The sequence below is a fragment of the Saccoglossus kowalevskii genome, chromosome 12 (assembly GCF_978046115.1).
Source record: "Saccoglossus kowalevskii chromosome 12, keSacKowa6.1, whole genome shotgun sequence".
NCBI classification, from domain to species: domain Eukaryota; kingdom Metazoa; phylum Hemichordata; class Enteropneusta; family Harrimaniidae; genus Saccoglossus; species Saccoglossus kowalevskii.
Window position 1 is genome coordinate 22,820,171 of NC_140652.1, and position 24,591 is coordinate 22,844,761.

Genomic DNA, 24,591 nt, shown 5'->3' on the forward strand with positions numbered 1-24,591 from the left:
TTCTGTTTTTTATCCAAGGTGAAATAAGTAGTTTTAATTCATTTCAAGGACACATATATATACTAAAAATTAAAACCAAGTCACAAAAGCATGTAATTTAACTAGTGACAGTATAGTGTCACTAGTCTTCAAACGCCAAACACATTGACAGTGTCTAAACGCCTAGAGTTACAGAGAGCAATTCTCGCACATCAGGGTATTTCGTTTGGCTGAATTCCAAAAATACTTGAAAATACACTGACAATGTCTGTACTTGGAGACAATGATTTGTATATTCATTCTTTTTTGACTAAGGTACCAAACACGTCAGAAGGTGGCAGTGAATTGGTTTATTCTCATGGGCAGTAACAATAAAATTAACCACCCAACTAATAATATTAAAATATTTGTTTTGTACAATTGTTTGTAAATTTTATTTATAGTTGGCAAATATTGGAGATTTGCATAGATGGCATTTGGTGGAAATCGAATTAGTAGGTATACAGTGAAAATATAAAGTTATAGGCATATAGTGGAACTTTGATTAGTAGGCAAATTTGAATATTTGAATTTATTGAAAATACATCTGGCAAAAAAAGTAAAGAATTTAACAGAGCTTAAAAGACGTGTTGTCTTTCTTTGAAAAATGTGCATCAAATTTACATCACATTCAAACAGTTTCTTTTTTTTCACATCTCACACAACAATGTAATGTATGATAGAAATAAAATCTCACACTTGTAAAATGCTTTTCGCGGGTATTTCAAGTTGCTATATTTCAATGAAATATGACTGCATACACAGGATAGATACATACTAATAAGGTTATGATGAGAGTACCAGAATGTATGGATTCAGGCAGTACAGGATCACATGGACCTCTGCTGCACAGCGGCATTGCCTTCGTAATTACCTTGTATTACTATCAGCTCTGATGATACCGAGACTCTGCTCAGAAGTGTTACAAAAATTGATGGTTACAGCTTTATTTAAATAAATATACTTTCTGTGCAGTTATTTGAGCAAGGAATTCACCATTTTTTTTTTATAAAATTTGGTTCGTAATTTACATGATCAATGTCATAATAACCAGTTCAACGTTAATATTGTTGTGCAATAACTATGATAAAACTGTGAATCTAGTTTATTGATAATAAATGTGTCAAAATCTGTTTGGGGAACTCATTCATTTTATCAATAGTTTACGTTATGGCTTTGAAGTGGACACATAGGAATACTATCTCACATGTATTGGCAGATGGAAATCTATTAAAACTGAAATATATTTACATTCAAAGACTAATTTATTCTAATTTTAAAAAAGTGTACAAAATAGTTTAATTTTTATGTAACTGAAAAGGCAGTGCTTTATTTTTTTCTGTATAATCCCCTAATTATACAGTTGTCTGTCTTTGGTCCATTACTCCAAGTATTTTGCATATGACCATCTATGTACATGTAAAAGTATCAGAAAATTCTTAAAGCTTTGATGAAAGTGTATTGATCAAGCTTTCTTTTTATTGACACAATGACGACTGAAAAATTTGTCTTTCTGGTGCCATACTATCACATTATGGTGGTCATCATGTTGTACTGTATATCAAAATAGTACATCCACTACAGATTTAGCACTACTGTTTTCCACTTGTCAGATTATGAATCATTTTTGCTATCTGTGACTGTTTTTCCATTTCACTCTTCATCTTTGATAACATGTCATCTTTCTCCCTGTTTTGTTTCTCCAATGCTGCAGTCTAAGGAATTTAACAAAATATAAGAACCATTGATAGTGATCACTGATTTGTAATTTTCCATGTTTTTTAAGCTCAAAGGTCACACTATTTTCCCCAGGTTTTTGGCTAAGGGTGGTTGCTATTTTGCAATATACCGTACTTCCCCGAGTATAAGCCCCTCCCGAGTATAAGCCCATCCCTGGTTTTTGGACATCTAACGAGTTGAGTGCATCCCAGGCCCAGGGTGTTTTCACCGGGCGTTGGCGACATTTATTAAAATATGCATGTAAAAAGTGTATTTCATTGCATAAAAATCATAATTGGTACGGTAGTTTGGTTCCAGCTCTACAAGAAAACTCCAAACATTTCAGACTGCACGACGGGCAAACGTACGTGACGGAACATACTAGTAGTTCACACATTTTCTATTCTGTTATTTACTCGAGATGAACCCCGATGTTGCAATACTGAAATAATCCATATTTCTTTTGAGTAGTAGTTTTCCAAACGGCAAAAATGTGATCGTCAAGTCGTGAAACCTTGTTACTGATCATCGTTTTACTTTTCTGAATATGCTCGAATCTATCGTGAATGGGGTGTGAACGAGCAAACTAATCTTCTACATGACTTGTTGGCGGCCGTGAAAGGTTTGAATACTTCCCTCACCTTCTGTTCACCTTTCGAAAATTGTGAATCAACAGCTTTTAGGGGGAAAAAATCAACGTTTTTTTCAAAATCAGTGTCAGATCGCGTTTTAACAATGCGGTAATTCACTTCCGCATTGCGTTGAAAAAAATACTTCGTCAATAATCAAAAACTTTGATTGTACGACACAGCACTTTCATTGGTTAACGAAAGATGTGACCTGTTAGGTCACAGGAAGTTGTTCAGGTCAAATTATGATGAAACCATGGCGTAGCTTTGTATCGAGAGTTTGTGTACGATCTTGCCGTTTTCCCACAGACCCTACCCATTTTTACATCGTAAATTCAGACGATATGTAAACCGTATTGTAATAAAATGTTTGTATTTTTATGAACATGTTTGTTTCTTCATTGTAAAAAGTGTTGTTGAAATCAAATGACGACTCGTTTTGCATTTTTTCCTTAAAAGGACGTAATATCCCCCCCCCCCCCCCCCCGAGACCGGCGCTGTGAATGAAAACTGTAATTTGAATAATACTTCGAGGTTGGGAAGATGGTTACAGTTTTAAATGCACCAAAAAATTATTTTTTTCTGAGGTGGTCCTCGAGTATAAGCCCACCCCTTATTTTTCCAGATTTTACATGTTCAGGCCCCTGGGCTTATACTCGGGGAAGTACGATAATTTGCATAATTTATTCACTTTTCGCTGCTAATACATTGTATAACTTTTAGTTTTATAATTTAGTATTAAAACATGAGTCATTGTATAAACCTAGTGAATATCTGCTTTTTAAAATTAAACCCTTCAAATATGTATTATTCTTCAGTGTCACCTGATAACTTACCTGCTTTCTGAATTCTTTTTCATTCTGATTCAAGTCTTCTCTCAGCTGTTCAATTGTGGCATCAGCGTTCTCCAACTCGCGTTTCAATTTCTTTCCTTCTTTATCCTGCTTGCTCAAAAGATCTTTCTGCTCACAGCATTTCTTTTCTTTGTCTTTTAGCAGCTTGGTAAGACTTTTCCGCTCTTCCTCTAGTTTAGCTAACCTTTCAGTTGCCCTGGTGACAGAATAGAATGATAATTATTATGAAGTCAGCAGAGTGATTACTGCTTTAAGATGACAAGGCATCAACCCACATAAGCTACCAGTGAAACTGCAGAACATAAGATTATCAACAAAATACTATGAGGTTATTATGAGGATACCTATATGTATGCACAAAGACAGTACAGTGGGAGTACCCACCAACTTGCAGCAGAAGTTGATGCGGTAGCGTACTGTCCGAGTGCATACTTTGAGGTATCTTCGTAATAACCTTATTATTATACATCTTTTCCTTCCAAGGATACATCATGGGAATGTCGAAATCCCAAATGTTTAGAATAGAATCAGCAAACTTTTTGTGTGGAGTTCGATCAAACCCTGGCGGCAGCCATGTTTTTATTATTAGAGGACGCTTATGCGTGTAATCATTCCATATTTGGAATTCGCATTTCCTAATGTGGTAAGATGAAAATACGCCTTAAAATACCGCACAATTACAGCATGCTGTAACTTACGGCATTACGGTGACAGATGTATAATAATGGTAATTATTTTCAGGTACATCATACAGCAAACATATTGTCTGAGATCCGTATCGTCAAGAACAATGCCGAATCGTACGATGTACAAGGACATAAATTCAGGTATTTTGTTAATAACCTATTATAATCATTATCATCTTTTTCAAAAGACAATTTCAAGTTCAGCTAAACTATCACTTTTGAGTTTGTTATCAGGCACTGTTCAAATTTGCAAAATGAAATGACCACATATGCGCACTCCACTGCTACAAATTAAAAGTGTTTGTTCATACTCGATCGAAAATGATGAGAAAGATGAAAACTGCTTTGTTATGCTCACGTTCACGTTAGAAAGACTGAGTCTGTAGTGTTCAGTCACCTTAACAAATATCTTCAGAAAGTATTTTACATGATCGAAAATTAACTTTGAAAATTATAATAGGAATACTACTGCATTAATAGGGCTTGCATATAATCATGACTGAAATTTCCTTGTTCATACTTGGTTGAATTCAACATTTTATTTTGAATACGAAAATATATTTTACTTTATACTGCTGATGAGATCAAGAGGTTAAATAGAAACGCAGTCGAGTACGGTAATATTGTAAATTTGCATAAATATTGAATTCTGGGTCTTTCTGTTAAAATCAACAATGGAGCAAAATCTACCAGGCCATGTGTCAAATACGTGACCCCCAACACACAACCACCAATGGCAGCAGTATACACACTGTGGATGCTTGGAGGAAGAGTCAGGACTTAAACAAGAAATAGGTTTTCCAAGCTACCATGACAATGTGAGACTGTTCATAAGTTCTATTACTTCTATCAAGGCTAATATGGTACATTTACAGCAACAATTGTGACAGCAATAACTGATTACAGTAACAACTGATTATGAAAAGTTCCCTTGTACCGGTATATACATACATACACATACATACATGGTATATACCTTGTGAAAACAAAACAATTGTTAAATTAACTTACACTTCGTGCTGACTTCCTAGTTTTTCATTGTGTCTCTGTAACATGTCATATAATTCCTGTAGTTTGACATAGTCCTCTTCTTTAGTTTTTAAATTACGATTTGTTGTGGTAAATCTGTAATAACAAAATATGACAGTTGTTTCAAGTGTTCATAGAAACAAGTGATGGTCAAAACAAGAACATAGTGGTAGCCAAATCGAGCAATGCACACCCATAAGACTTCTTATTGGAAACTACAAATTGTCACGAACAAAATATAAGCAGTTTGTGGTTATATTAGCCTTTTCGCCACCAGTTCCTTCTTTTCATTACAAATTCACAAAATAGTCCTGTTTATAGTCTACACTTTTTTTCGAAATATTGGGATAAAAATAGCCAAATTTTTTGAGTAAAAACTGGAAATTTACTAAAATTTTGTCTGTTGGCTTCAAAATTAGGATTCATTTCCAGAAATATTTATAAGGATTTAAGAAAAAAAGTGCAGAAACATTTGTCTGGTGATGAAAAGGTTAATAATACACTGTGATGAAAGCTAACCTTTGTGTTAGGTCTTTATGTTGTACAGTCAACTGTTCATGTTCTTTAGCAATGACTTGTAAATGCTGATTCTGCATAATAAGTTGTTCCATCTCTTTTGTTGAACGGTCGCTTTTAAGTTGCATGTCGTTAACTTTATCGCAGTATTCTTCATTCTGTTTTTCAACGTCTTGGAGAAGCGATCGTAGCTTACGTGCCTAAGTAAACACAGCAAAGTTTTTTTAGACAATAAATCACTTTGGAGTATTCTAACTTTAATAATAGTTTTATAAATATTTACAAGAATATAAATGACAATTTCTTGTACATGCTGATGGGGGGGGGGGTTACATATAGAAAACAATATCACCAAAATGGCAGTAAATAAGAAAATACAATAAAAGTATGGATATCTTGTGTACTCTCAGACATACACACAACATACACGCTATATTCTATCCTTGTTTACAACAACATGGGACAGAGTGGTTCTCGCAAACTATTAAGTAAGAGTAACTATATAATAAGAAAAAAATTATTTTATCACAAAACAATAAATTATCATCTAATTAAAATGTACATAAAATATTTGGGTTTCTATCTTACCTCTGCCTCTAAATTTGCAATTTTACATAAATTCTGTGATATCAATCTATCTGCCTGGGCTAATGCCATTGCCTTAGCTTCTAATAAATCTTGAACGGGACCATCTTGTTTCTGTAAATTAATAAATAATATTAGCTATTTTTTCCTGTTAGTCTTGCATGTACAGATTTTTGCTGAGATTAAGAAACATAGACATTGCTGGTGGAGAAGTACTTATGTGAACAATTCATTAAACAGTAAGTAAAGCAGGTTATTACTGTAAAATCTGTATTAGAAAAGCACAACAAATTTGTATAATGCAGCTTCTACAAAAACATATATGCATATGAAAAATGGTGAATTTTTGATTCTTAAATTTGTTAAAAAGAATGCGTATGACTTCTATTAGGGATGGTGCTTCTATTGTGGAAAACAAACCATTGGCCAATTTCAACAAAATTTTGAAAAAATAATGCAGGTGAAAGTTTGAACAGAATTTGAAGACAATGCTCTACAAGTTTAAAATAAAGGTACAGCATTTTTTTTTCTGGATCAAATATGGCAGACAGTCGGCCATTTTAGTAATTTTTAATCAGGTCCAAAAAAAAATCTAGTACTTAATGATACCATTGTGTCTGGGAAAAAATGGACCATGACATTCTGAGAAAATGCAACAGACAGGCAAAGAAATGAAACCCAATCCATAATATGTCCTGTCAATACTGAATACTTACAGACAATGATGCTAGCTTGTGCTCATAAACATCCATTATTTCAGAGGCTTTTACATCCTTCAACTGAAAAATAACACAAAGAACTTAAATAATACTTAACACAATTACCGGTAATGCAGCAGGGATCTCTTGAAAAATACAGACAAAAAGATAAAGATAAATTTATAAAAAATGTTAGTATATTATTTGATATATTAAAAACAGTCAGGACACTTTAATAAGCAATCATGTAGTGCCTCTATCATATCAAGGTCCTGCTGACAAGCCATTGTACAATCTTGTTAATTCATACCTCTAAACCGCCTTGAATCTTATCAATCAAACTCTGTACATTACTATCCACATCACCAATGCCACCGTTCCTATACTTCCTTTGATCAGCAGCGTTCGATAAACTGGATACAATATTTATTGGTTTGTGCAGTGTCTCAACGACTACTTCTTTGTGTGAATTGTTCTCAGCGATGGAATTGCTCAGTCTGTGTGATGAGATTTAAATATAAAATTGTGTGAATTGTTCTCAGCAATGCAATTATTCTTGCCCAAATAATATCCTTCAATATTTCTGGAAATAAACCTAATTTTGGAGCCAACAGACGAAATTTGAGTCAATATTCAGTTTTTACTTGAAAAAATGTGCTATTTTGGTCCCAATCTTCTGAAGGAAAGTACCGACTATAAATGGAATTATTTTGTGAATTTGTGATGAATAGAGAGAACTGTTGGTGAAAAGGTTAACTGCAGATAGTCAGTGACTATTGTCATATTTTTCTCCATGAATACTATCACATAATCAAATCATGAAAAAATATGACAAATATTTAAGTAGAGGGTAAGAGTTAGACTTACACTGTAATAGAAAAGTTTGCCAGGTTGGCCCCAATGCTAACAAGATGCAACGCTAGCTGTACTTTATCTTTTTCATCTGAAGTGATTGCATAACATAGAAAACGAATCATCCTTGGATCCTGAAAATATAGTTTATTACATCAATCGCTGATTGGTATTAAACTGATTATTGATGTGCTCAGCCACAGGTTTCAACATATGGGATGGCCATGTCCAGGCTATAGGCAAATACTGTGACCCCTCACTAAATTGCGGGTGTCGGGATCCAAACAAAAACCGTGACTTATCAGGGTTCACGTTTAACCAAGGAGGCTCGTGAAAAAGCACATATACACATATGGGTTTGTAGTAAGTTTTTTTTATTGAAAAACATCACAGCTTCCATGTCCATGTCCATATTAAAGGTCGACCGGCCAAGAAGTATGTAAAGTCGCGACTCAAAATCCTGTCAACACCTACAGTCAGGCGACTGTCACCCTATGTATCTCAGTAATTGATGGACAGTAAGTGATGTCTCATCCAGCCCTTTAACGGCCAATTAAATACAAGATGCAACAAAACATTAGTTCTTTTACTTCAAAACTGCTGGCAAAACACAGAATTTTTGGGAGCTACCCAACTACCTGTGACTTGGCCTTTTTATTAATATAACATGACACCAATTTATTTACTGCAACTTTTGTGAGGTAAATCATGCAAAAATGTGAAAATACATTAAAAAACATAACCAGCAAAAAATAACATGGTCACTTAGTTCCCAGCAATATATTTCCCCAATTCTGAATATAAGCTAAAAGTGGTGAGGTGGGTGGTCCTGTGCAAAAGGTAAGTTTACAGAGAAAGACAATATAAAACAAACCATATTTAATCAGATAAATACAATTTTTTTTCATACATATTGTGTTTCAAGCCTCAAAATTTAATGAAAGGATTTTCAACTTTCACGTATCAAGTTTTTTTGTTTTTTTTTGGGGGGGGGGGGGGTAATAAATACAGTACTTCATCTGCCAGTGCATGCGAGAAATGAGAATACAATTGTATTTACCTGCAGAGTAAAGAGTAAACGTTCTTCTAATCCAGATACATTTCTTTGTATTTTACACATCAATTCCAGCATATGTAGTACAACATCCACACCAGCATCACTGAAACAAACGGGTGATTTTAGTTGTCCTCAAGGCTAATCTTAAATTGTGTTCTTTCACTCTGAATCATGAATACATGGCTATATGTGTATGAAGATATACTGCAAGTTGTTTGTAATGTTGAGGATTTGATGTGTGCATTAATACAGCACTGTGGGACTGTGCTCATTACATGTAATTATGGGATGTGCTCTTTGAACAATTAGTGCAGGATAGCGGAGAGCATGTTTGCCAGCACTGATGGGGAACGTATGTCCTGATCATTAGTTTGAATCCAGTGCTAAGTGTTGTGATTTATGTTTGTATATTTACGCTACAACTTGGAGTTTCTTGGCAGTACTTATGTCAATCCAGAGTGTGTGATTTGAAAATTAATTTAAGAACGTTAAAAAGACAATTGATTGTCACCATTCCTAAAATGAAACATTAATAAAATTATAATTTTTTTTTTCTAGAATTTTGATCCAGACCAGTAACCAATGAAAAATTATGTCTAATTGCTTCAAAATTAACAAAAAAATTATTGAAAAATACATCAAATTGTGCAAAATGTTGGCACAAAATATTATGGCATTCAAAGGGTTAATTAACCCAACCAAAGCATATTGTTACCTATTATTTTAGCTATTTAGCCAGTGTTTTATCAGTTTGAATATTCATATTTTAATACCACTCATGCCATCACTTCTGGTCAACAGGTTGAGAAGGACAGCACAAACCAAGGATGCACATGCAATGAAGGAGTAAATCAGTTGTTCCACAGAAACAGGTACTGTTTGCGACAAGAATTGGATTTTGTACATTCAGTGATAGGAACAGTACATCTGACCAACAGCTTTATGTCTCATCAGAAAGAATGCCATTCTCCAAATACAAATGTTGTGAGTCTGTACTTTTTATCTCCAGCTGAGTTTGCATTCAAACATGGGAGTCAACCCACAATCTCCATGACAATGGGCAGACACACTAACCATTATGACACAAATCAGGTTTTTAAACAGACAGCTGGATACATATAATAGGAAATTAAGACAAAAGATGAATGATGATACCAGAATGTTCAATTGATATTCCAACTTACCTCCATTCAGTACCTGTATTTGATCTTACAGTGATGATACCAATGTTATTATGATTTAATTGATATTCCAACTTACCTCCATTCAGTACCTGTATTTGATCTTACAGTGGTGATACCAATGTTATTATGATTCAATTGATATTCCAACTTACCTCCATTCAGTACGTGTATTTGATCTTACAGTGGTGATACCAATGTTATTATGATTTAATTGATATTCCAACTTACCTCCATTCAGTACCTGTATTTGATCTTACAGTGGTGATACCAATGTTATTATGATTCAATTGATATTCCAACTTACCTCCATTCAGTACGTGTATTTGATCTTACAGTGGTGATACCAATGTTATTATGATTTAATTGATATTCCAACTTACCTCCATTCAGTACCTGTATTTGATCTTACAGTGGTGATACCAATGTTATATTATGATTTAATTGATATTCCAACTTACCTCCATTCAGTACCTGTATTTGATCTTACAGTGGTGATACCAATGTTATTATGATTCAATTGATATTCCAACTTACCTCCATTCAGTACCTGTATTTGATCTTACAGTGGTGATACCAATGTTATTATGATTCAATTGATATTCCAACTTACCTCCATTCAGTACCTGTATTTGATCTTACAGTGGTGATACCAATGTTATTATGATTCAATTGATATTCCAACTTACCTCCATTCAGTACCTGTATTTGATCTTACAGTGGTGATACCAATGTTATTATGATTCAATTGATATTCCAACTTACCTCCATTCAGTACCTGTATTTGATCTTACAGTGGTGATACCAATGTTATTATGATTTAATTGATATTCCAACTTACCTCCATTCAGTACCTGTATTTGATCTTACAGTGGTGATACCAATGTTATTATGATTTAATTGATATTCCAGTATTCCAACAGCCTTTTGGAAATCAAAACACTGACACACACAAGACTGTAAACAATCCTCACTGGCAAGAAGTAGAAAATAAGTTAAGGTATTAAACATGTCACAGAACAGTGGATCAGTAGCTCAACCAGAAATCAGTCAGAAATCTTATCGAGAAAGTCCCAACACAATTTGACAACCATTTTATGGTCAATACTGAGACAATATTCACAAAATGGAATGATCTTTTTTTTACAACTAATTAGCAATTTTTGAAAGAAAAAGAGACTTGGGGAAGTATTTAACCCAGAGGGTTTTTTCTAAACAGCGACCTGATACACTCGGCTGGCACCCTCTTATCTGCCAATTGAACTTTCAAGTCATAAATATATTTCTTGAGCCAGGCACTTCCTTACAACATGAAATCTTTCTCAAGTATATTTTTCTCCGTGAAAACTTCCCAGCAACACCAGCTGACAATGTGTCTAGACACCAAATACACTAAAATTACTCCAAAAATATTTCAATTGCAATAGATACACCGTTAAAACGGCTTTTCCAGGTCTGCTCTGCTCCCTCGCCTGTGTGTGCTCCCTCTATATTATAATTAAATGTTGAGCAAGAATTCAGCATGACATACAACCCACTGGGTAAATACAACTTTCTTGTACAAAATGTTTGAGGTACTGAGATCAAACCAACATGCCCACCTGTCAACCATTTTAAATCAAATTACAAAGCAAACTGACATGTATCATGATCATGTCTCATACCAGGCAGTCAAAAGAATGACAAAAGTAATCAATATGCATATGTCTCCTATTATGACTTACCACTGTACAAACTCTGAACATATCCAAGAAAGGATTTATTTATTTGTTCAGTATTTATCAGATTGCAAACTACTGTAAAATCTTCTGTTAAAATGTTACAATGCAACAGAGGGGATGCGGCTTCTATTAGAGCATCTACACATAGGAGAAATGGTGAATGTTTGGTTCTCAATTATTCAAAAAGAATAGGTGCGGCTTCTATTAGGAATGCGACTTCTAAAACAGATTTTACGGTACCCATTTATACTATCTTTTCGTGTCAACAGACTCATAATGAGAGACAGCATAACAAATGGTCAGTTGTCTCACAGACACTGCCACTTTTTGCGACAAGTACATTTTATGTGAACTGACGATTGGAATAGTACATGAGACTGATGGCTTTATATCCCTTTTCAAATAGGAGCTATTCTTCCTTATACGAATGTCGCAAGCCTGGCAGATGAGCAAAATATACTCTCATTTTCTTGGAAAGCCACATCTTTTAATATTGGCAAAGGTCAAATTTATTTCATTCATTACATTAGTAGATGTGGGATTCTCAGATTTGTTAAGAACACTGACTTACCACACAAAGACCAAAACTAATTATATCTTACAAAGTTTGTAAAAATAAATGTAAAGGATATCCCGCATGACTTGAAGTATTCGAACTGTTTTTATACATTGATGTTTGATAGCTCTATCGTCAGTTTCCGTTGGAGGCTGTAGCTGTTCTGACAGGGTGGGTAATAGTAAATCAATCCGTGGTGACAACTGGGAAGTCAAACCCGAATGAGACATCTCCTGAAGAAACAACAAAATGTGGCAAGGATAAGTTCTCTAAATACCATCATTTATTTTTCTGCCAAATAGATTTTCTGTTTACTTTGAGATCTCACATATTGCATGAAAGGTGCAGACCAAGCATCTGCCATAAAAATCAAACAATTTGATTTGGAAATTGAATTTTATAGCTCTATGTCAAAATGCTGATCTTTCATAGAGGGATACTGCGTTGAGATACCCATATGTCATAAAAATTGATCAGCATCAAACATGTATGGCATATTATTAAGCATGAAAATACTAAAATTACTTTTATGTTTGTCAAATTCCATGTAATGTTTTTTTTATGAACTTTGTGTGTCCTGTTTTTACATTTTAACTTGGGATGCCACATTAAACAAAAAATGGTCCATTACTGGTACAACAAGGGTTGTGTTACATATACAGTAAGCACCAAAATAAACTGATCCCAAAAATGTTATTTCCCTATTAATTCTTGGAAATATTGCAACATCCCTTGGCACATTCTCAGTGATGTTTGTTATGACTTTGCATTCAATTAATTGTTCATGATATGCACATTAAAAATACCATTATATTTAGTGGTGAATTTAAAATTAAATTGTATGCTTGTGATCACATAATTTATTGTGGTAAATGCTTCTATTATGCAAATATTCACCATTTTAGTAATATTGTAATGTACACCAAGAAACATTGCCCACAAAATCATCTGTCCATGGGCACCATCTGCAGCGTGATTCAGAACAGGGCAAGTCAACAATTGTGATATAAATTAATAACCACAATTTAAAGCGAAGGGGTACAGGAATTGATTGTAAGCGACGATGACAATGCATGGGTAATGGCACTGTTTTTAAAAACAACAACATGCTATGGCTGACATACATAAATGACGGCTCCCGCACATAGGTAAAATTGAAATTGGAAAAACAAAGTGTATTTTGTTATGAGTTTTAGCACCCATTACCCTGACGACAATGGTTTTGACCATAGGCACTAGCTGTTAGGATTGAAAGTGCCAAAATCAAAACAATGTTACAAGAAATATTGATAGGGTTTCCATGATTAGTTTATTTCGCTGTGTAAGTTTTTAACTTTGGACATATTTTTGTGAGTCCACACATATTCTAAAGACAATGAAATGTTATCCAGAACAAATACTTTACCTCATACATTTCTTTGAGGAAATCCAACGCCAGTAGCGGCACTAATTCATGGGTGGTGTAAGACTGACTTGCCCAGTGTAATATAGCAAAGAACGGTTCTGTTGTGCCAGCTTGTTGTAGCTGCTTGACTGAATCGCCATTTTGTAAGGATGCTGATGACATCAAAGTTTGACATACAGTACATCGAAAACTGCTGACTTTGCAGAATGCGAGCAACAATTCAAAAGCCTAAAAACAAAATATCAAATGTATTTTTTAAGTAATATACATGTAGCAATGAATCACTGCTGTGATGTAGATGTGTGATAGCACTCAGGTTTTATTTGGTTGTGTAGGTATTTGCAATTAATAAAGTTTAGTTGTTGCTCCACAACCTCAAAACTTTTGAATATATTTACCTTTGCTACATCCTCAGATTCAGAATTCCTTGTGAGTAATTTTAAGATTTCCTGTATTCCACTAGACAAATCTTCAAATCTAGAAATAAACACACATGAAACTGATGAGTATCACTGTTTGTTAACTATAATAGACATTTTCCATTCACTGCAAGATCCCATGTGATGTTTGAATCAAATGTAAAAATAGGACAAACAAGGGACGTAGTTGAAACATCGCCAAACAAAGGCAAACAATTTATGCTTAATAATGTGCTATACACATTTGATTATGGTCAATTTTGATGAAGTACATGTATGTATATCTCAGAACCATATTCCCCTCTGATAGATGGGCACTGATCTATCAAAAAAGAATAATCATCATCAAATTATTTGCTTGTTGTGGCAGATTTTCGAACTGCTTTTTTCATGTATTATCCAAGATCTTGCAGTGAACTGAAATCTTGATTTATTTGACATACTGTAGAATACTTTATTTTCTACTGGAATTTATTTTCGCTATTTTCGCTGAAGGGATGATTCTGTGAAAATAAAATCCAGTGAATATACTTTTTTTCCTATATTTCACATTAAACTCATCAAAAATCAGTGAAAATAAATTCCATACAAAACGCTCAAAATGCCTTTTCAGTGAAAATTAATTCCAGCGAAAATAAAATATTCCACAGTATACATCTACTAGGTTCCCCTCAGTATTCACCAATGGGTAATTACTTTTACAAGTAGACTTGGCTACAACAGATTGACAGTAAAACAAAACAAGCATGTTGTTTTTACCAGTAGTCAATAACATTGGTCAGTACTAGTCATACGTATAGATACAGTACATATCTACCAAAGGGCTCCATGCATCATCAATGCATGTCAATTTCAATGCAATATGATTAAAATTCAAAAACTAAAATATGTGGTATCGGTAATTATAATCACACACACACACACACACACACACACTGTCAGAAACAAGCATAGATGCAAATGATCACAAGTCAGCTGTTTTTGGTCAAATTTCAAAAATATACATGACATATGTTCACAGTATGTACAGTTCATTTACAAACTGTGATTTTAGAAAAGACAAAATGGTAGTCAATTTTATCATATCAACACATAACACAATCTATGGTATTATCATTAAATAAAATTACTTTCAACTGAATCAGGCAATATATTAGTGAGGAATCAACATGAACATAAATAAAAACAAAAATGACACCCAGTCAGCCATTTTTGTTTTAATCTCAAAAAATATATATTTACACCAATGAAGCAGCATTGAAAATTTGGATTCTCACTACTGTACATTGAAAATATAAAAATTCTCACTGATACATGTATTCGTGAAAATAATATCAAGTCTCACTGAATTGCCAGAAATTGTCAGTTTCTTTTTTACTAATAATGACGTTTACAATACAAACCAGGTATACTCACACAAGCAGAGACTGTTGTATTTTATGACTTTTTAACAAAAGCACAAACAGATCAACAACATATCGTCGTGTAGTAATGTCATCACCTTGAATTAGAATATGAAATATCAGCTGAAAGGTTTGGTTGACATTCCTTGTTTGAAATAACTGATAAATAGATAAAGAATAAAGTTAGCAATAAACATGGCAGAATTTCAAGAAAACTATGCAACCTTGGTTTCCGTGGAACATAATATATATTTGGTCAATTTGTTTTCTAAAATCGAAACAAAAGCAGCTTTTCATTTAAATTCATAAAATTGTTATTAAATTAATGATTTTCATGATGAATCATGATAAATTTTGTTTAAACAAAAATAATGGAAGCACCGGCGAACCAACAACTACCACAACTCTGATTCCAAACAGAAAAAATATGTGCAGACTAAAATAGAAAACAAAGCATCTACCGGGGTGTTGACAAGTACATGGTATTATGATGTTAAGCAACATAAAGTTGTGAGAAAGTAACTATATTCAACTACCGTACTTATTCGGGTAAGAGCCCATGCCTGGGCAAATGCCCACCCCCCACTTTTGACACAATAAAGAAGTTGAGGTCATATCCGGGTACACGCCCAGGGGATCTTTTTCTACACAAAAAAAAACAAACAAAAAACTAGTTTGTATTCATTGACTGTGGTTGTATTAACAGTTGACTTTCTTGAAGTCTGTCGTGATACTTTTAAAAATTGTTAATTGCGTAAAACGAGGGGTGAACGCAAAATAGCTGTGACAGCTTTCTGCCTTCAAGGCAATGCGTTCACCGCTGATTTTTTTCAGAATCATAACAGCCAGCAAGTCTATAAAAATATATCCTCGGGGGCGGAGCTACGTCACAAGACGTTCCACGTTGCTACAACGCGCACCACTGTACATGCATTTCTATGGGCTCTGTGCGCGCTGCTGTGGAACGCCGGTCGAGCCGGTGAAAATTCGAGAAAACAACACAAACTCAACTTTGAAGTAATCCTGAACAACCAAATTTATATATGTTACACACGTAGGGCTAATCTTGTTACACTGTTCAGAGGAGTCTCAACAATCATCCCAAAGTATCGTTTTCTACGCCGGAACTTGCTGAATGATAACTTTCACCGTGATTATTAAGCGTCGAGTCTGATAAGAAAGCAATGTCACGATTTGACCTTTATGATGAAATACTAGTAGTGATGTTATTCTTCGCCAATCAGTAAAGCAGATGCATAAAGGTCAAAAATGATTGCTAGACTGTAAACAAAAACATCGTGTGCCATCGCAGCAGAGCGACCCCATTTTTCTTGTCTCTTTATTATGATTAGACATGAATGAAAAGTGCCAAGCTGGCAGACTGCGAAATCCGTGGATTAAAAGTGCCGAGTCCAAATTGTGTGGGACGATATCGACGAACTTCAGGAATAAGTTGTAGGGATTTTGTTCGACGGCTACAGTGATGCCAACTTGGACTTTGGGGGTTTTGAGTTTGACGAAGATGGCAATGAACGTACAAATAAAGATCTGAGAAGTTTTTCAAACAGCTATGAATTTTTATAATTTTTACTGTGTAAATTATTATTGATCTTGCATGTCAAGACCGGAAATCATTTTACGTAGTTTAACCCCCTGACATTTTATTTCATTTTGAGTTCACGCGTATTGGGCATGTTTGTCAGCAGGAAAATCCTAATTCAAATGATTCCTCACTGTCGATTTTTATTATTTCTGGTTTATTTGTCACATTATAAGCAATACATTATTTTTGTTTTACTTCTCATGCTGCATATTGGTCATTTATTTCCGTTGCATGTTTTCATTTGCTGTTCTATTCCCTGCCGCAGTTCGATCTGCGTGTTGTCAATTTTCGCGAATTTTCTTTTTGGCAATTTTCCATGTTCAGGACCCTGGGCTTTTACCCGGATAAATACGGTATATAGACTTTTTGGGGGTTTATAAGTAAGATGATGACTCAGACACTAATTATGTTTTGGACGACCAATATTTTACTATGAACCACCCAAATTGTAAATTGGCAGTCAGCATAGACCACTACTAAAAAAATTAACCCTGGTGTCATGATTACAAGGTCTTAAAAACAGAACTGACATAATTATAGAACAAAGGACAGTGAGTAAAACAGATAAAAAAAAGGACAAGTGTGAAGATGATAATAGACATTTTCCACTCCAACTGTGATACTTTGCTGTGACTTTTCTGCAATTTATTGTGAATCCCAGGAAAGATTATAGCCTGACAAGATCGTGTGAGTTGCGCCCTTCGCGATGCTCCAAACCCAACACACGCCTGACAGAACGATGTAGTGTTTCACTTCCCCCGACGATTATTTGTTGGTTCCAATCAAATTGCAGAAACATCAGATGGTGACAGCCATTAAAGTGTAACCATTCACAGTTTAATTCCCACTCAATGTTTATCATCATGTTGAAAACAGTGAATTTTGCCGACAATGCAAACACGGCTTTGATTGACAGTGTTACCATGACCACCAAACTGAATATTCTTTGAAAATCATTGCAAGAAGGCGTGAACTTTTTCAAATTCACAGTATTGATTTTGCTGACAAGGCAAGTCAGGCGTTAGTGGGGTCTGATGCTGTTCGGCCAAAGAGTGCGCCAAACATGCCTACATGTCAGGCTAGAAAGATCATTGCCTGAACAAAGCCCTGAAAAAATCATTTCAAATCTACAATAGTTTTGAGTAAGTTTCGGTTTACTCGTTTTTTTGGTTTGAATCAAACATTCTTATAAGTAATCAGATAACATCATTTGAAATTATCGCTGTTTAATATTTTCTACTCATCTTCTCATAAACTCAACTTACCTTATCTCCAATTTCTTCATTTAAACACAAGCTTGTTATAATAAACAGTGAAAATACAACCATTGTCAAATTATTATGTGATAAATACTGAATTAATGCCTTATAAAAGGACTTTACATTGTCCTGAAAAACAAACAAAAAATAGTTTTTATTATCTTCTTCTTACAGCACTATGAAATAAAGTGAAAAGCCATCATTTGTTGCTCTTTGTGATGTGATGTATATTTAGATGAAATGTACACTGATTTATACTTCTGAGTAAGCAGTTGTCGATTTTGCGCAATGATTTAACCGGCAATTTCACCTGATGTTAGTCAAGGTCCAGGTCACATAATTTTCTACTCATCTCTGCAAAAAGGGCAGATAGAATAACTGTTATAATTTTCTATTCACATCCAATAACTACATGTCCATCCTTTATGTAAGAGATTAATATCATTGACTGAGTCTGTCCCTGGCAGTGGAACAGTACTGTGCCATGCCACAACTTAGGCAAGTTCAGATTGCACCCAGAAAAGACATTTTGTTTTAAAGAGAATCTGACATATACTCACCATAGATTTAATATGCATTTGTATAGATACATTATTTTTGCACAGATTGGCCATCAACCCAAGACAAGGTAACGTCAGTTGATTATCAACGTCTTGACTAGAGGAAAAAAAATATAATGCAATTATAAGTCACATGTTAGTTCCTAGCTAATAAATGTCTGGAAAAATTCAAGGTATGAAGACAATTCATTTTCCATTTGATTAGATTCTCTTGTAAAGATGAATGTACACGCCAAAATTCAAAAAAAATTAAATCGGTACAGTTGTCGCACCATGTCCTGTTTTATATTGAACACATAGCGACAAATACATGTGTAAAATACATCAGGGGTCCTTCCAGATAGAAGAACAGCGCCCTTGTACCATGGGCTTGCGACCTCTTACCAAACCTGGAACAGTCGGTAGATTATGATCAGTTTTAACAAATACAGAGTGCTATCAATAGTAATAAAGGAGAGCTAACAAAAGTGCAGAGTATAAATTGGGACTATTTTGTGAGCTTGTGATGAAAAAAAAGAACGTGTGGTGAAAAGGTTAACAATGCATTATGATGAAAAAAAGTCAGAGATTCAACATATAAGAATCATCTATGTAATATTACTTACATATAGGCCATTAAAAACCTCAGTAAATCATCAATATAGGAGTTAGGGTATGATATACCGGTACTACAGTTGTACGTTATACTTTGAAGTAACTGAACACTCTGTAATTATACAAAATTAATAACATCATATTTAAGAAGTGTGATTCGCAAAATAACATATAAATCTTACATGAAGTGCCTTAGCAACAAAATGCTGTAAGTTAGACAAAAAAAATGTATACAACTGTACATTAGTTAATTCTGTTTCTCGGAATTTTATGAAAAATTTAATGACAATTTCTGAATAAAAATGACACACTCCCTGTAAATTATAATCAAATACTGCATGAATATTCAGTATAATAACTTGCTATGCACTGAGTAAAGAAAACTTTCTAAAGCAAAGTTAGACAAAGTAAATGTATATCTCAGAAATGGTAGAGCTGACATGTATCAACACCATCAGACAAGGTTTTATTGTAAATTAGAATATAATCATCTAAGATATGCCTGAGAAAAGACCAATGATATTTTCAATGGTGTTAACAGGTAGATGTTATGTTATGTACTCACCTGTAGTACAATTCTATCTGTTGGTGTTTTACTATGTTGTAATATGATATGAGCTACCAATGGTGTCAACTGATAGCTATTATGTAAGGATTCTTTTAGTTCATTGTCCCTAGCTAGAAAGAAATTTAAAAAAAAATAATTGCTCAAGTTTCAAACTTATTCACATATCACTGTTCACAGTTTAAAACTATGTGTTAATTTTTGGCACTGAGGATAAATAGTTAAAGTGGCATTGTTGTCAGAATTGAACATACATGTATGCGCATTCTAGTGTGTTTTTTTTGTCTGGTCGATCACTACTAGATTGCATTCACTACAGATCAACACAGTTCAAAACATAAATACATGTACTGTAAAATCTGTATTAGAAGCAGTGACTTCCATTAAAATGGTACAATGCAACAGAAGGGATGTGGCTTCTATTAGAGCATCTACACATATGAGAAATGATGATTTTTGGTTCTCAATCATTCAAAAAGAATGGATGCAACTTCTATTACGGTAGTACTCAAAGGTATAACTATAGTACAAAACATTACAACAATATTGGAGAAAACATATACATATTTTTTTTATATTCCATACTGAAGACCAAATCATATTATGAGTTATTATAATAAATCATGATTTATGATTTAACATAAACTAAAAATGTTTTGTTTGCCGGACACACAACAGTATTTAGTAAATAAAAAAAATCTAATACGCGTATTAGAAAATTTCATTGTTTTGTTGAATAAATACTTAGATGTGTACTACAAGAACAGTGTCGTTTTCAGTTTATGATAGTGCAATGTACATGTAGTCTATATTGTATCTTTGACTATAACCAAACACAAAGCATAATTTTGTTCATACTATTTGAATCTATGAGTTTGATTCTGTCAGTAAAAATAGTTTTATAACTTTATTGAGAACATTCTGTGAGACCATGGAGGTAGAAAAGAGAAGGAGTGATGACGCTATTGTTTCCGCTGGTTTCATGATGCTTTGGATTTGTTTACTCACATACACAATGTAATTAGTTTGCAAACACGCTGTACAATGTCACAGTTAATCGGCTTACGTGTTTCGGCTGTATTCGGGAGCTTCACGAAGATTCTCAACGCACTGCGCATGCCCAAACAGATAACAATAATACAGAATGCAGCGAAAGACGTACGCTGAGTGTACTCAACGCCCGAAATCTATTACAACAAAATGCGCGATTTTAAACATCTGCACAGTTCTGCACACCAATGAAAAATGACGAGTCAAAACATCTTGTTATAATCTTATCATGTATATTTAAATTTCACTGCGGAAATTTGCGGGATTTTTTTAATCAATGTCCAAAGTTGGACGACTATTGCGATGTAAAATATCAGAAAAGAAGTAATCACACATCTTGGTGGCGTCCGTATGCAGAATTTCCGGTACCTACAAGTGTGAAATGACTTTTGTGATCTGATAAAGGTCATTGCGCATGCACAATTCTTTTATTTATGGTTTGCGCATTCAATTTTATAGACGATGTTTAAACGGAATTTATTTTTTTCAGTTCTACTCTCGTTTTCTTGTGTAAATAAGCGGCTATCATCATGTAGATAAAACGACTTCTAAACAAAAACAATAAGTGGCTTAACCAGAGCGAAGACAAAGGATGTTTATAAGATTAACATGGGCTTAAATAGCGTCCTCACTCCTTCTCTTTTCTACCTCCATGGTGAGACATACACGTATTGGACAAATCAGTACCGGTACATGCTCTAATATGTTATGGCATTTCATACACATATCAAATTTAGCTAACAAACCAGTGAAAAAAATAGTTGCAGTGTACAACTACTCACCCAGATTTTGCAGAATGGCAGTTGTTTTTATCAATAGCTCCATTGGACTTGAGTCATTCAAAATATTAATCAAACAGGTTAGACATTCTGTTGGTAAGATTTGGTGTGGTGCAAAAAACTGGAAAAAGCGCCCTCTACTGGTAAGGTTTTTGAGTGCCTGTAAACAGAAAACTAGTATCAAAAGATGGTACTGTATTCGCTCTATTAGAAGCATATTTCTAATAGAAGCACAAGCAAGACCAAACTTACTGTAAAATACTTTATTTTCGCTTGGAACCAATTTTCTCTATTTTTGCTGAAGGAATGATTCAGTGAAAATAAAATCCAGCGAATACACATTTTGTTTTCTTTATTTTACATTCAACTCATCAAAGTAAAAAATCAGTGAAAATAAATTCTATACCAAATACCCCAAAAAGTCTTTTCAGTGAAAATTAATTTCAGCTAAAATTAAGTATTTTACAGTAATCAATGAACATTATTTAACATGGTATTCACATACGCTTCTAACAGAGCAAAAATCATAGACAGTTAGAGCAGTTAAGTATTGGTATACAGCAGTAATTCACAGAATATCATGAAGTGGATTCAGGATGAATGAGATTAGAATTTGTACAGGTTCTGAAGTTTACATGTCATTTTTTTCTTTAGACAATTCAATGAAGATACAAATATTAAAACAAGCAGCCTATCGGCTGAGATAGCTCCGCTGTTAGCAATGCACATTTCAATTAAAGAACTGAAGACATCATTAGAAAATGAACAATATGAATAGTATCAAAGCAATCAGACTTACAGTTTTTAACAAGAAGTCGAAAATATCACTTTTTACCAAAAATTACAAAAATATTCACCAAAATAAATTAATTAGAGAATTGAAGACATCATCACAAAATGAACAAATCTGAGAGAGGTCCACATGTAGTACCTATATATGTAATATCAAAGCAATCGGACTTACAGTTTTCAACAAGAAGTCGAAAATATCACTTTTTACCAAAAATGACAAAAATATTCACCAAAATTAGAGAATTGAAGATATCATCACAAAATGAACAAATCTGAGAGAGGTCCACATGTAGTACCTATATATGTAATATCAAAGCAATCGGACTTGCGGTTTTTAACAAGAAGTCAAAAATATCACTTTTTACCAAAAATGACAAAAATATTCACCAAAATTAGAGAATTGAAGATATCATCACGAAATAAACAAATCTGAGAGAGGTCCACATGTAGTACCTATATATGTAGTATCAAAGCAATTGGACTTGCGGTTTTTAACAAGAAGTCGAAAATATCACTTTTCACCAAAAAATGACAAAAATATTCACCAAAAATAGAGAATTAAAGATATCATTACAAAATGAACAAATCTGAGAGAGGTCCACATGTAGTACCTATATATGTAATATCAAAGCAATTGCACTTGCGGTTTTTAACAAGAAGTCGAAAATATCAGTTTTTACCAAAAATGACAAAAATATTCACCAAAATTAGAGAATTGAAGATATCATCATGAAATGAACAAATCTGAGAGAGGTCCACATGTAGTACCTATATATGTAATATCAAAGCAATTGCACTTGCGGTTTTTAACAAGAAGTCGAAAATATCAGTTTTTACCAAAAATGACAAAAATATTCACCAAAATTAGAGAATTAAAGATATCAACATGAAATGAACAAACCTAAGAGAGGTCTACCCAAGGTACATATACACCAAGTATCAAAGCATTTAGGCTTGTAGTTTTCAAGAAGAAGTCGAAAAAGTAAAACATTGACACGGACGACGACGGACAATCACTCATATGATAAGCTCCGCTCGACAAAGTCGACAGCGGAGCTAAAAATGGGGTCACTGAAAAATTTTTGGAGAATGAAATCTAGCAAAAAACATTTTCATAATATTTTTGTTTTTGTATTGGTTTCTATTTAATTTCACAAGATACAATATTTCCTTAATTTTGTGAGTCAGTGCAAAGGTTGATTTATTGTAGCGGTGCAAATTTCACTGGAGTCCAAATGTACGGTTCAATGTTATTGGCGAAACTTTTACCCTCACAAATGCCATAATTCAAAGTAAGTGGATAATTTGCTAATGCCATCCTGTCCTTACGCCATACCCAAAATGTGGAGAACTGTGAAATAATCAAGAAAGGCATGAGCGTTACATGTTGCTCTACACTAAACTAAGGATGATGTTGTTGTCTGGATGTTCTCTATGGCAGCACATGGTAACTTTTCTCCAAAACAAGTTGAACAAAAATTATTTAGTTTGATGTGAAAACTTATTGTTTATTCAGTTTTGCAAGTAAGGCAAAAAAAAATACTTGACATGTATAATAGATAACACTTTTTCACTGTGTATATTAAAAGAAGATTTCGTTCCCATAATGCATTGTCATATAACTTTCTCAGGAGGTGAAAAATTTGAATTTAGATACAGTTTAACCGAAATTGAAGATTACAAGTTACTTAATAATTAATGCTTTCGTTATTATAGGTTAATACCATTATTTGTGATACAAAAAAAAAATTGTAATCACAGGACAATTTTTCAAAAAACAAAAATTTGAAAAATCAGTAATAAATATTTGTAAATATTTCAATTTGCAGTGTTGCAATGTTTTTATGGTGAAATTATTTCTTAATAATGGCCGATAATATGAATTTTACTTTACTCACCTCTAACTGCATCTGTAAATTTATTAAATTATTATCGTTACTGTTGTTGCTATACTGCTTAGCTGACAACACAACTGATTTCATAATAGAGTTAGGATCCATACTGGAAGTATTGTTACCTATATAGAAGAGAATACAAACAGCAATTTAACGTTTTCACCAC

General features: G+C 33.7%; 1 protein-coding gene across 1 annotated transcript; it reads right to left on the reverse strand.

The window, feature by feature from the left end:
- On the reverse strand, window positions 1-24,541 carry LOC102801017 (protein CIP2A homolog). The gene is made up of 20 exons (XM_085506187.1): window positions 24,429-24,541; window positions 21,742-21,898; window positions 19,910-20,022; window positions 19,356-19,456; window positions 18,751-18,847; window positions 18,197-18,319; window positions 15,342-15,487; window positions 13,905-13,983; window positions 13,507-13,734; window positions 12,178-12,334; window positions 10,666-10,807; window positions 8,647-8,746; window positions 7,602-7,720; window positions 7,045-7,231; window positions 6,753-6,815; window positions 6,040-6,150; window positions 5,455-5,651; window positions 4,918-5,031; window positions 3,203-3,416; window positions 1-1,733 (listed from the first exon to the last, which is right to left on the reverse strand). Exons 1-20 carry the CDS (start codon window positions 24,528-24,530, stop codon window positions 1,611-1,613), a joined length of 2,673 nt encoding a protein of 890 aa, XP_085362313.1. The 5' UTR covers window positions 24,531-24,541; the 3' UTR covers window positions 1-1,610.
- Window positions 24,542-24,591: the final 50 nt, after the last annotated feature.